The sequence below is a fragment of the Caretta caretta genome, chromosome 6 (assembly GCF_965140235.1).
Source record: "Caretta caretta isolate rCarCar2 chromosome 6, rCarCar1.hap1, whole genome shotgun sequence".
NCBI lineage: Eukaryota > Metazoa > Chordata > Testudines > Cheloniidae > Caretta > Caretta caretta.
This window is the reverse complement of record NC_134211.1, coordinates 46544807-46556959: the sequence shown is the minus strand read 5'-3', so window position 1 is coordinate 46556959 and position 12153 is coordinate 46544807. Positions and strand designations below refer to the sequence as shown.

The window sequence follows — 12153 nt, the reverse complement described above, 5'->3', positions numbered from 1 at the left end:
GAGCCCACTTGGAGATGTCTTCCTCACAGAATATCCCCCCAAGTCCTACACCCCCTTTCCTGGGGAAGGCTTGATAAAAATCCTCACCAATTTGCATAGGTGAACACAGACCCCAACTCTTGGATCTTAAGAACAATGAAAAAGCAATCAGGATCTTAAAAGAAGAATTTTAATTAAAAAAAAAAGTAAAAGAATCACCTCTGTAAAATCAGGATGGTAAATACCGTACAGGGTAATCAGATTCAAAACATAGAGAATCCTTCTAGGCAAAACCTTAAGTTACAAAAAGACACAAAAACAGGAATATACATTCCATTCACCACAGCTATTTTACCAGCCATTAAACAAAAGGAAATCTAACGCATTTCTAGCTAGATTACTTACTAACTTAACAGGAGTTGTAAGGCTGCATTCCTGATCTGTTCCCAGCAAAAGCATCACACAGACAGACCAACCCTTTGTTCCCCGCCCCTCCAGATTTGAAAGTATCTTGTCCCCTCACTGGTCATTTTAGGTCAGGTGCCAGTGAGGTTGTCTTAGCTTCTTAACCCTTTACAGGTGAAAGGGTTTTGCCTCTGGCCAGGAGGGATTTTATAGTTCTGTATACAGAAAGGCGGTTACCCTTCCCTTTATATTTATGACACAAGTGTTGAAAGGTACAAGCAAAGCATTTTCATGTAAAATGCGTCAGTTATATGAGGGTGTGTCCCAGAACCATCTCTTTGACCCTCTCCGAAATCCCTACCAGGCACAGGAGTATAATCACGGTGGATAGGGGTTGGTTACATTTGCGGAGAGGGTGGCAAAAATTGTTTTACAGGCTGGCTATGACATCACATTCATCTGAGACAGTGAGCTAGAGGCTTATCTGATGCATGTACATTCAGAGTAAATCCACTGAAGTTCCTAAGTGAAATCATGGCCCCACTGAAATCAATGGCAAAACTCTCATTTACTTCAATGGGTCCAGGAATTACATGGCCTGTGTCTTTTGAAGTTGCATTTTCATTTTCTGTAAAAGTTACAGCAATATCCAGTGTTATTTAAAGGAGCTCTGGAAACACTCAGGCAAATGTCCTAACAATATCTTTTGCGTAAACCCCATAAAGCTCTCTGTTTCCTTTTCCATCATTGCTGATTATCCAGATATTTGAGAGAGTCTTTCTACACATTTCTCTCTAAATAGCCTGCTTCACTTTCCTGCTTCATTCAGCATTCACTGATCCAGTGTTTGTAAAATCACAGTTCATCACCATGGAACGGGATGATGTGCAGCAAGCAAATTCCAGCTGAGTGTAGCTCCCAGTGGCTGTGCTAGGAGAGGCTTTCCTTTTTGGGGGCTCCTATGGAAGAGCTGTTATCTACTGATCAAGGAGGTCCAGGATTTGAGTCTTGGCTATGGAACATGAAGGATGTATACTTGGCAGGTTCAGGATGTGGGGGACTCTGCTAATTGTGCTCGAGTATCTGGCTGCCAGTTGGCAAGTATAACAGGAAGCATTTGTGATGGTTCGAGCACTGGGCTGTGCATCTTTGAATGGATTGGGCAGGAACTGTCTGAATGGACAAGAGAACTTCTATTTAACAAAAATTCCTTGATAATCAGCAATTCTGGGAAAGGAAATAGAGAATCAGTGCTTGAGAGTTTAATGGGATTTTGATAAATTATAACATTTTTAGGGCCAGATTCTCAAGTTGGCATCAGTGGAGCTACGCTGATTTATGCTAGCTGAGAATTTCTCTCCATTTTTTTCCTTGTATGGTGTCAGTGATGCTTTGATCTTTAAGAAACAGGGTATATCTGAGTCCTTATACTTTAAGGACTGGCCATTTTGATGGGATTTATTGGAAACTTCTAGGGTTGCTAATGCGGGAGGGTTTCTGGCTCTTGGGCTAGGTTGGTATAAATGAGTGCTGCCTATCTCTACCAGGTTATGATCTCCTTTTCCTAGGCTGTCTTCCAGATGTCCCCAGCACTAGGCCCTGACTGCTCTCTCGGGCAACAAAGCAGCTTGATTTGGTGCACATAAGCAGAAGAAGGCAAGTTTTGAGAGAAACTGTCAGGGAAACAGTTTGGCAATGAGACTATCAACCCATGAGGTGGGGTTCTCTTCCAACATTTCTCAGGGAGATCTGTGGAGGTAAGAAGAACAACAAAGGGAGTACAGGGAGCATAAGAGAGAGCATCCATGTTTTTCAGCTCCTGTCTCTCAGATTTGACTTAATCTTGAGGGTTCTTAGGATTAAGGATAGTTTGATATTTGGCTCACTGTCACTTTCTTTCTGTGACGTGTGTGTTAGTGTGAGCCTAGTTACCAATGTTTTCTTAGCTTTCCCAAGCAGAGGAGGCTAGAGGCAAAGTCATATCAGACATAAAATAACATTTAAACCAGTGCTGTGAATGGAGGGGGAAGAAGGGGGAAAGAAGAGCACATCTGTGCATAGGACAAGAATGCCCAGACGTGTATCTTTTGGGAAGATGAGATTTGCAAGGATCATTCTAAAGCGGTGTATTGAAATAGTTATTCTGGATGCTGTTAGAATATGGAGTCACTATAATAATGCTTCACATCCCTGTGGTGTTGCAGATCGCAAAGCACTGTATAAGCAATAATGAATAAAGCTTCACAGCTCCCCTGTGAGGTAAGTGCTATTACCTTATTTTACATATAGGGAAATTGACTTCCTTAAGGTCAAACTCAGAGTCTAGTTGAGTGCCTGTGTGTCTATCTGGAGCCTGTTAGGAACATGATTGTGGGATATCTTCTGAGAAGACATGATCATGGGTCCAAAAATGACTGGAAGACAGTGAAATCACAGAAGTGGCTGTTGGTCAAAAGGTGCTTGGCATTGTAACTAGTATTTGTGCAGCTCATCATGCACAAGTAAAGTACTTCCAGGATTTCTACTGACTACAGAGATCAAAAAGTGACCAGATAAATCCATTAGGGAAATTTCAGGGGTATTGTTGAATGGGTTGGCTGGAGCAGTTGCTTGGATGCAACTGCAATACCTGCTGTTACTGTCCTCACTGGCACTACCAGGTGCAGAATGGCTTCATATAGGATACATTATATCAAGTATATATATATAGTCAGGAGTATTCCTCAGAGCAATGGTGGTGCCAATACCTTTACAGTGTTTCTTGTGCTGTTGCAAGAAGTTTTGTGTGCAGACATGGTAGGCCTGCTTTGCACCTTGTGTAGTGATTTACACTTGTACAAAGATGATGCAAAATGCCACCATTATGATTTATTTGTTCATACTCACTTGGCAGTCATTTTGCACAGTTGTGAATGACTGCACAAAGTGCAAGGCGGTGGAGAATCAGCCTGGTAGGTGTCAAAAATGTTCCAAGGGTTTACAAAGGTGCTGACAGGACCAAAATTCTGTAGTGTAGGCAAAGCTTCAATGACAGAGCTGGGAATAGATCCATGGTCTTCTAATTTCCCCTAAGTACTATTCAGAAAACACCCATGCAAAGACTGATTTCCCTGGTGCAAGACATAGGGATGCCAGATCAGATAATTCATGTACATGCCTATTTTCTAACCACTGTGCCATGCTCTCTCCCTCAGTATCATAGCAAAAAAATTGGGGCTTGATCCTGCAACCCTTATTCATAGAAGCAATTCTTATTTACATGAGTCTGGACTTCTTTCATGAGTATGACTTGTGGTATTAGGCCCTTGGTTTTTAAATAATATGACAAAAGATTGATTTAACTATTTAAAATACCTGCAATGCCAAAAATCGTCCCTGGCAGAACTCAACTGAAGTTAATGGAATTATGCCAGGGATGACTTTGTCTACAGGAAAACTAGTCTTCTGGCAACTGTAAATTTTGAAAAGAGAGCCTTTGCGGGAACAATACTGGCGGCAGATGATGACATTTTAGGTAGTTTTACACAGACTTAAGTTATTAGCCTGAGATTTTAGAGAGTTCCATAAATGCTTCAAGGAAAAAGAAAATATTGATAATGGTATCTTTAATCTGGTGAATGACTGAAGCTCAATCATTGCTGCTGAATTATCAGCACACTTAGCCAATGCATCATTATTATTATTATTTTATTAGTTATTTATTGTTGTTTTTACTTTTTCCGATTCCCCTTTCACCTACGCTGGTGTAACTCTGTTGCCTTCATAGAAGACGAGAATTTTCCCTAGTGAGAGAAGAATCAGACCTACTGCTTCTAAAATGTCCTAGAAGGAAGAACATAAAATCCCTGAACATTGTGTCCATTTATGTTTGTCAGATTTTGATTGTCATTCTCCCCCGCCCTCATGTTTTGGATGGAGCTGAAATCAGCACAGCTGTTTGTGTTTAACAACTGCATATCATAAAGCTTCTTGTTGTGCCTGAAACATCCTGTAAAGTATCAGGGGGTAGCCGTGTTAATCTGCATCCACAAAAACAACAAGGAGTCCAGTGGCACCTTAAAGACTAACAGATTTATTTGAGCATAAGCTTTCGTGGGTAAAAACCCCACTTGTTGTTTCTGTGAAACATCCTGGTGCACCAGCAGCAGTGTTTGCTTTCCACTCAAGTCTGAGGACAGTGCTTCTTGGTTAATCTATACTGCACCACCAGCAGAGGGAGCCCCAAAACATTAATTTTGCATAGTCTGACGGAAATAACATCTCTTTCAGTTTCTTAGGGTCCAGTTGGATCCGCTGTGGGAAACTTGATTTTTTTTTTCTGTTCACTGGTTTGTTTTTGCAAACATAGTGTACGTTAAGAGTAGGGCTAGTCAAAATATTTTCATCTCAACTGTTTTTCACTGGAAGATTGGGTTTTCAGATAAGTGAAATTTTTCACTAAAAATGTCTCTTTTTCCACAGAAAATATATTTATTTATGTCAAATAATCAGATGTCTGAAAACCAAAATATTTCAGCCAAAAGCCATGCTATTTTGATTTGGAAATGCAGCTGCGGTGCCTCATGGGATTTGTAGCTCAGTTGCCTCGTGTCCTCATTGTCATCTGTGGAGATAACATGGCCAAGAACACCTCCCCTCTGCAAGAGAGGAGACCATCATGCATCATGGGAGATGTAGTCCAATCAGAGAACTCAACCTCTAGAGAAGAATGAGGGGGAGGGATAACTCAGTGGTTTGAGCATTGGCCTGCTAACCCCAGGGTTGTGAGTTCAATCCTTGAGGGGGCCATTTAGGGATCTGGGGCAAAAATTGGGGATTTGATCCCGCTTTGAGCAGGGGGTTGGACTAGATGACCTCCTGAGGTCCCTTCCAACCCTGATATTCTATGATTCTATGAATGAGAGCATGAGGCACCCAAATGACAGGTCCCATCAGGCATCGTGGCAACTTTTCCAAATTGAAATATTTCATTTTTCAGCTAAATATTTTCAATATTTGAATTTCTTCTGAAAATCACCCCGCACCCCTAATTTCTGAACCAACTTTAATTAAGAGCGTTATTCATAAAATTAGAAATGCATGAATAAAAGCCAAAGTCCGGGCAATTAGTTTTGACACAGGAAGCATACATTTATACTGTAAAAGCAGCATTAAGTTTGACCCATATCCCATCGTCAATCTAATTTATGGCCTCATACAGAGTCCCCCTCCACAGATTATTTTTGTTCCTGTCATGAGTCATTTGGTAAAACATACTCCTCATGCCCTCAGGTGGTGGAGGAACTGCTCAGTGTGACCCCCTCATGATATGGGAGTTAGGTTTTAACCATTATAGCACTTTTTTCCTTACTACAGAAAACATTCCTGCACCTTAAATACATAGAAGAGGCAGTTTGGTCATAAAATTAATTATTATAATTTATTTTAAGGTAATCCTGGCACCATTGTTGCCACTAGAGGTGAAATTAAGATAAGCTTAAACTACAGGAAAATTGCTATGCTTGTTGCTTTTTAAAAGAAATTTAATAATTTCTTATTCTGTAAAAGGAAGCACACAGGAGGCAGACAGAAAGTACAGGAACTGACATAGTCCACACAGAGATTTTGGATACCAAACGATGCTCTTTCCAAACTCCAAATAGAGTATCGGAGGGGCAGAAAGAAGGGAAGCCCTTATGAGTATACCATAGGTTTGTCCAAAATCACAAAAGTTAGAAAGTCTGGCAATTCCAAGTTCAAGACTTGTGGCCTCAGAGTCTAGGTGCTTCTCCAAATTCAGTACATACCTCACTGGGGCGAGAGAGATTAAACAAACACTACATGTGTTTAGGAACAGATTCTCTGCAGCTAGCCTCTCTGAGGCTTCTTGCTATGAAGGGAAGGTATTTAAGTTTGTGGCAGACCTTCTTGGGCTCCCAGAAGCCCTGATCATCCCCTTCCTGGCTAGTGCTGCCTAGAGGACTGCTTCAATACACCACACAGCAGCCGGGGGGCATCCATGATTCTCTGTTCATGGCAGACATTCCATTCCCTAACTCCCCTCCTTCTTGGGAAGCTGCACTTTGACTTACTGCCTAGTTTTTGGTTCATTTGGTTCAGTTTTTTGGTCCCAAAGGACCTTCACAGACAGGTGATGACCATGATCACTGTCTGAACAGGGCTGTAGGAATGAAAGAGGGGTCTAAGAAGGGTGTTGTGCAGGAGAAGGAGGGCCTAGACAAAGGTGGAATGGGAGCCCTGCACAAGAGAATTGAGTTAAAAGGTTTCTTGCACTTTCACCTTTTCCCTTTGTGTGCATGGATAGAGGCCAGTCTGACACATATGACAATCTCCAGGGAAGATAAGGTTCGTGGGTTTTGATTTGGATGATTTCAGCTGAAATATCACCTTTTAATCATAGTTTATTCTTTCTTTCGTATTGGAAATTAACCAAGGTATTGAAATTGGGTGATTGAAAGTCCCAGTCTAAATTGTCTTTCTAAGGAGGCTGAGTTAGATGCCCAACTCCCATTGACTTTCTGTTGTAAATAGGCACATTTGAAAATGCCTTAAGGAACAACTGAAAATAACTAATAATCTCCAAAGATGGTTCAAGGCTGAGGGATCAAACCTCAGGTTCTCCACCTTTGCAAATGTAGTGTGTAAAGTGATGTGTTAAAATGTTATGACATCATTTTGTGACATGGTGATGTGTCTTGCCAGCAGGACACTGTATCTCAGTGACATTGGGTTGCATTATTTGGAACTGGTAAAATAGTTACAACAGAATACACACACACAAAGGGGACCTAGATTGCAAGGGATTAATAATAGAAGTTTCTACTTTTAGGTCCCCAGTCCATATGTGACCCATAAACAAATCAGAGACCAAGTTATTTCCATTTGTTGGCTGTTTAGTTGCCTATGTTGAAGTCAGGTTAGATCATGGTGGACAGGTGTCCACATCATTAGACCACCAAAACAACTGGCATTCAGCAGAAGGCCTGGATTGGATTCTAGAGTTATTCCAGTAGGTAAAGATAGAGACAGTAGGGAGTATTCTGTGGAAACTTGACCTGTTTTTGTCAATGAGCATGGCCATTCTAGGAAATTCAATCTATCATCTTTGAAAAACATGACATTCAATAGCCATTAAAAAATTAGCACTAAAAGGATTTGTTTTTCTTTACTCAAATTAATTTTGTGTATTTGTTTGTATCTGCAAGCTAGGTAGTTAGCTTTTCAGGATGCAGACAGATCCCCCAAAATTGGCAGAATCCTATGAAACTGGGGGGAAGGTGCGCTGAACCTAATCAAACTCATAAGCAAAAGACAAAAAATAAAGATATAAATTACTTTTTCTGCTTCTTCAATTGTTTATGAATATTGCAACAAAACTAAAATTAGCCTTGCATTTGGACCTGGATCTTCTGCAGAGGTTTTTTGTTTCTTTTTCTTTTCAATCTCTGCTTCTTTTTGTTTTAGCTAGAAAGATTTTCAGCACTGAAACGATGCATAAAGTATTGTAGCATTAAATAAATTTTAGCTCCCACAACTACCAGTCCTTTAATCTGGTAAATCTGACATTGGTTGTCAAGTTTTATGCTTTGAATTTTTTTTCACAATAATTTCTATCCAGAAGCTAGAAAACATTGGAAGGCCTATCTCAATGTGTTGGAAGAACAGAGATGAGTTTGTAATCTTAGATTTGTGGATAACAAGACTAGAGGGAAAATACATTTACTGATAAAAAAAATTACCCACCGAGAGTTAATGCAAAGCATCCCACAAAGCCAGTGTATTTGAGGGTAGAGATGCCAAAATCAAAATAAATGTTTAACATGTTGACTTTGTGCAAAATTATAGAAGCATTGCAGAACTCACTTTAATTATGGAGTCAGTAGCAAGTGCTAAGCAGGAGACACAGGAGTTTGCAATGATAAAGTGTCCAGGCTTTGTATTTGTCTATAAATAACCTACTTGATATGAAACCTCTTGCAAAAATACTCCATGGTTTAATATGATCTGAGCTTAGGTTATCTGTTCAATGAGGCAGTCGGTAGGGATTGTTTTACATACAAATGTTAGGTGGGAAGTATTGTGGATAGTGGTTAGAACAGGAGATGGGTTTTATTTTTAACTATGCCACTTACCCACTATGTGACCTGGAGCAAGTCACTTAGCTCTTCCAGTATCTTGCTGTAAAATGGGACTAATCATCCCTTACAACCTTTGTCAACTGTTGGTGTGGTGGCCACCATCTTGGCTAACTCGCTAGGAACTGAACAGGAGACCTCCAGAAGATCCTTAAATGCAAGGTGCCATACATGTGCAAAGTACTGCTAACAGCTTAAATTTGTAAGCCCTTATTCAGACAAACTCCTTTACACTTTCAGAGGGAGTTTTCCTGAATAAGGAGTGAGTAAAAATTGAGTGATGATTCAGTCCCATGTGTTTTTATTTGAAAATGCTTTTTAAAAAAAATATGGGTAGGAAACTCAAATGCATCCTTAACATTAGCACAGCTCAGCTGTGAGTGCTGCTGCAGAGCTGCTACAGATCCTGCTTTGTACTTGAGCACAGTCACACAGTTCCCTGCCAGTCACAGGAGTTGAAGCCACTCCTCTTTTGCAGAGATATTTTGTTTCTGATTTGAGTTGGGAGGACCAATCAGAGGGCCGCACTGTTTCACTGTACTGTCAGATTGCAACCTTCCCCTACTCCAGCTAATCTCTGTAGCCTTCTTTGGGGTAGGCACAGCAGGCTGCCTCTAACACACACGATATATTAGCAGTAGTGCTGAAACCTGTGTCAGTGCCGATGTTTAAAATGAGGTGGTGGCTGCTGTCCCTCCTGTTTGACAGCTGAATTTTTACTCCGTGTTTCACGATCATCACTGGAAGAGCTGGGAAATTTTGTTGCCACTGGCATTTTTTTTATTTACATGTCCTTAATGGGCGTTTCTCCTTCTGCTCTAGCATCATTGTCCTGTTCACAGATATTAAGACTAAGAAGCTTGATTCTCTAAGGCTCGTATCCAAGGGCATCAGTCATTAACACACTGAGCTACATCTGCTTCTTGGCTAAGACTGAAGAAAGACATCTTAAGCTGGAAATCCTGCTTGCTTGCTCTCGCGCTCTCTCTCTCTCTCTCTCTCTCTATCACACACACATACACAGAAGGCATATGCTGCAGCAGGTTCTTTTTCTATTCCAAAAGGCTGCCTCACTTTGGAGATGCAGTGACAAGATAATGAAGTAAAAGTCTCCCGTTTCCAAGAAAGAAAATTATAGGAGTCAGCAATCGAAAGGGAAGAACAAGTTAAATAGCAGTAGCAACAGAAGAGGAGTGGAAGGAGGACAGTGGTTGAGAATTAAAATAAAATCAGAGGAAACAGGTGGAAGGCTCACAAGACACTGAGATAATTTAGGCTTAAAAGTGTCTGTTTCCTTCATTCTGTTATTTTCTAAGCAGTTTTTGGAGATTCCTAAGCAGGGCTGCAGCTTCCTGAACCTGCCTTTTCACTCTCGCTGACTGCTGCTGCTACTACTGTTGCTGTTGCTGACAGAAACGTGTTAGGAAAGCAGAAAGAGAAAATGCCAGCCATCCTGGTGGCCTCCAAAATGAAATCGGGACTACCTAAACCCGTACACAGCGCTGCTCCCATCCTGCATGTCCCGACGGCCAGGACCATCCCGCAACCCTGTTACCTGAAGTTTGGGAACAAGGTGGAGGTGACCAAGGCATCATATTCCAGCCAGATCCCCCTCAAATCACCTCATGGACATGAGAATGCAGGGGATGGCTTCCCCCCCAGGAAGAGTAGCTCTCTAGAAAATGGATTTGACACACAGGTTAGAAAAGTGTGGTGTTTTGGGAGGGGTGTGTGTGTGTGTGTGTAGTGGAGGTGGTGTGTGGTGGGGGTGTTTCTATTTTTGGTGGTGCCATGTGGTTGCAGGGGGTGATCTTGGTTTTTTAGTTGGGGTGGTGGCGGGGTGTTGGTTGTTAGGTGTGCTATGCTGTGTATTTGTGTTTGCTTGTGTGTTGGTTGTTTGCAGGGTTAGTATTTATGGGGTTTGTTGGAGGTGGAAGGGATGTTGGTTATGGGGTATGTGATTTGTATTTACAGGGGTGTTGACCGGTTGGGTGTGTTCTGTGTTTGTGCTGGTCTCTGATGGTGGCAGGGCTTCTAGTTGTGGTGGGTGTATTTTGTATATGGGGGTGTATGGAGTATTGGTTAGTTGTGCATTTTGTATTTGTGATTGTGTGAGATGATGGGCAGGTTGACATGTTCTGTATTCAACTGCAATGTACAGAGAATATATTATCAGTCAGATTGTACCCTTGAATGCAACTGACTACCTAGGAAATTCATGCTAAATGGAATTTTCCGTCTTTGATGACATGTATATGCAGTCTAGAGACAGCACTTCATTTTTAATGTGCAGTATTTAGATTGCTCTTAAATGTTCATCTGGGTGGTTCTTTAAATATGTTGATTTCCATGGTGAGAGAAGAAATGTACGTTCCACCACTTGTTTTATTTTTGCTAGTGTACATCCTAGTTTATTTCAGCATGGATCAGATTGCCTCTGTAATTCTGATACCCCAGTGTGCTTGATAGCAGTGTAAGCACATAGCAGTATGTTAGAGTACTATGGTGTGAGCAAAGCAGATGGTCTGCTGCAGCAAACTGAACTGATTAACATTATATAGAGGTTGCTATGTAGGCGGGTGGTGTATTTTGAAACCAGCCGTCCATATCATGAACCTCCTCTGCAGGCATTTGAACCTGGGAGAAGTGGGTGATACACTGGAAATGGAGTATTTTTGAAAGAATCTTAGCTTTCCCCTCTTTCCCCCAGAATACTCGGTCATCTGTGCCACCTAGGGATTGCACGCTGTGGCCTCACAACCTCTTCTCTTAGTGATAGCATGACTGCTGATTGGGTGCATTTGGCCTCCTGCTCTGCATTTTAGGATTTGCTGCATTTTTCTGGCAGACAGGTGACGTATCGGGCTAGTCGGGCCAGACTAATGTGACTGTACCAGTTCCTGAGGGACTGAAAGCAGAAAAGGGAGACATGCGAGTGGTGTCAGGGAGGTGGCAGCAGACAGACTGACCTTTGCATCACATCATGCTCTTAAGAGAGGAACAAATGTTATTTCTTCTAATTCTTGAGTTTTCCCTTCAAATTCCAAAATGTCAGCAAAATCTCTGCATACGCTGCTCACTTTCTCGCTAAGACATGCCTTGGTTCTGTATTTAAGTTTTGATTGCTGCATAAATGTTTCTTATTCATAGGTATTGTCTCATTTTAAATAGTAATTTAGGCATAAAGAGACTACTAGAGTTGTGGAGTTTTGGGAGGATAGTATGTATTTTAACCCATATATAGTTGTGAAGCACACGTTTGTATATCATGATAATGAATTGTCAAGCAGGGCAAGATTTTGGCCAAAAAATGTAGGAGTTACTTATTGAGTTTGGGATAATTTCTTGCCACAACCTGTGGGAGAAATCCTGATTTGTTAGCAATGCCCAATGACTTATTTGGGTCCAAATCTCAGCAGGTGACTAGTACCTCTTAGGATTGGTCCAGACTGTATGATTACGTATTTTTGGTGTTATGTTAACTGGTTTAAGCTCTGGTAATCATAGAATCATAGAATATCAGGGTTGGAAGGGACCTCAGGAGGTCATCTAGTCCAACCCCCTGCTCAAAGCAGGACCAATCCCCAATTAAATCATGTTTCTCTTATGCTCTGTTTATTGTTACCACCCTAAT

At 41.3% G+C, this 12153-nt stretch overlaps 1 protein-coding gene across 8 annotated transcripts in view; it reads left to right on the top strand.

Moving 5' to 3' along the window:
* NAV2 (neuron navigator 2) overlaps positions 1–12153 on the top strand; it is a 660409-nt gene that overhangs the window by 304995 nt on the left and 343261 nt on the right. For 4 of the 8 annotated variants that reach the window (XM_048853246.2, XM_075129474.1, XM_075129473.1 and 1 more), the window contains exon 1: positions 9067–10218. The exons of 3 other annotated variants lie outside the window; for them this stretch is intronic. In XM_048853246.2, the coding sequence (XP_048709203.2) occupies positions 9961–10218 (258 nt within the window). In that variant the 5' untranslated portion in view covers positions 9067–9960. Of the gene's footprint in view, positions 1–9066; positions 10219–12153 lie in introns of those variants that run through there. One more of the 8 variants, XM_048853248.2, reaches the window with a different exon arrangement.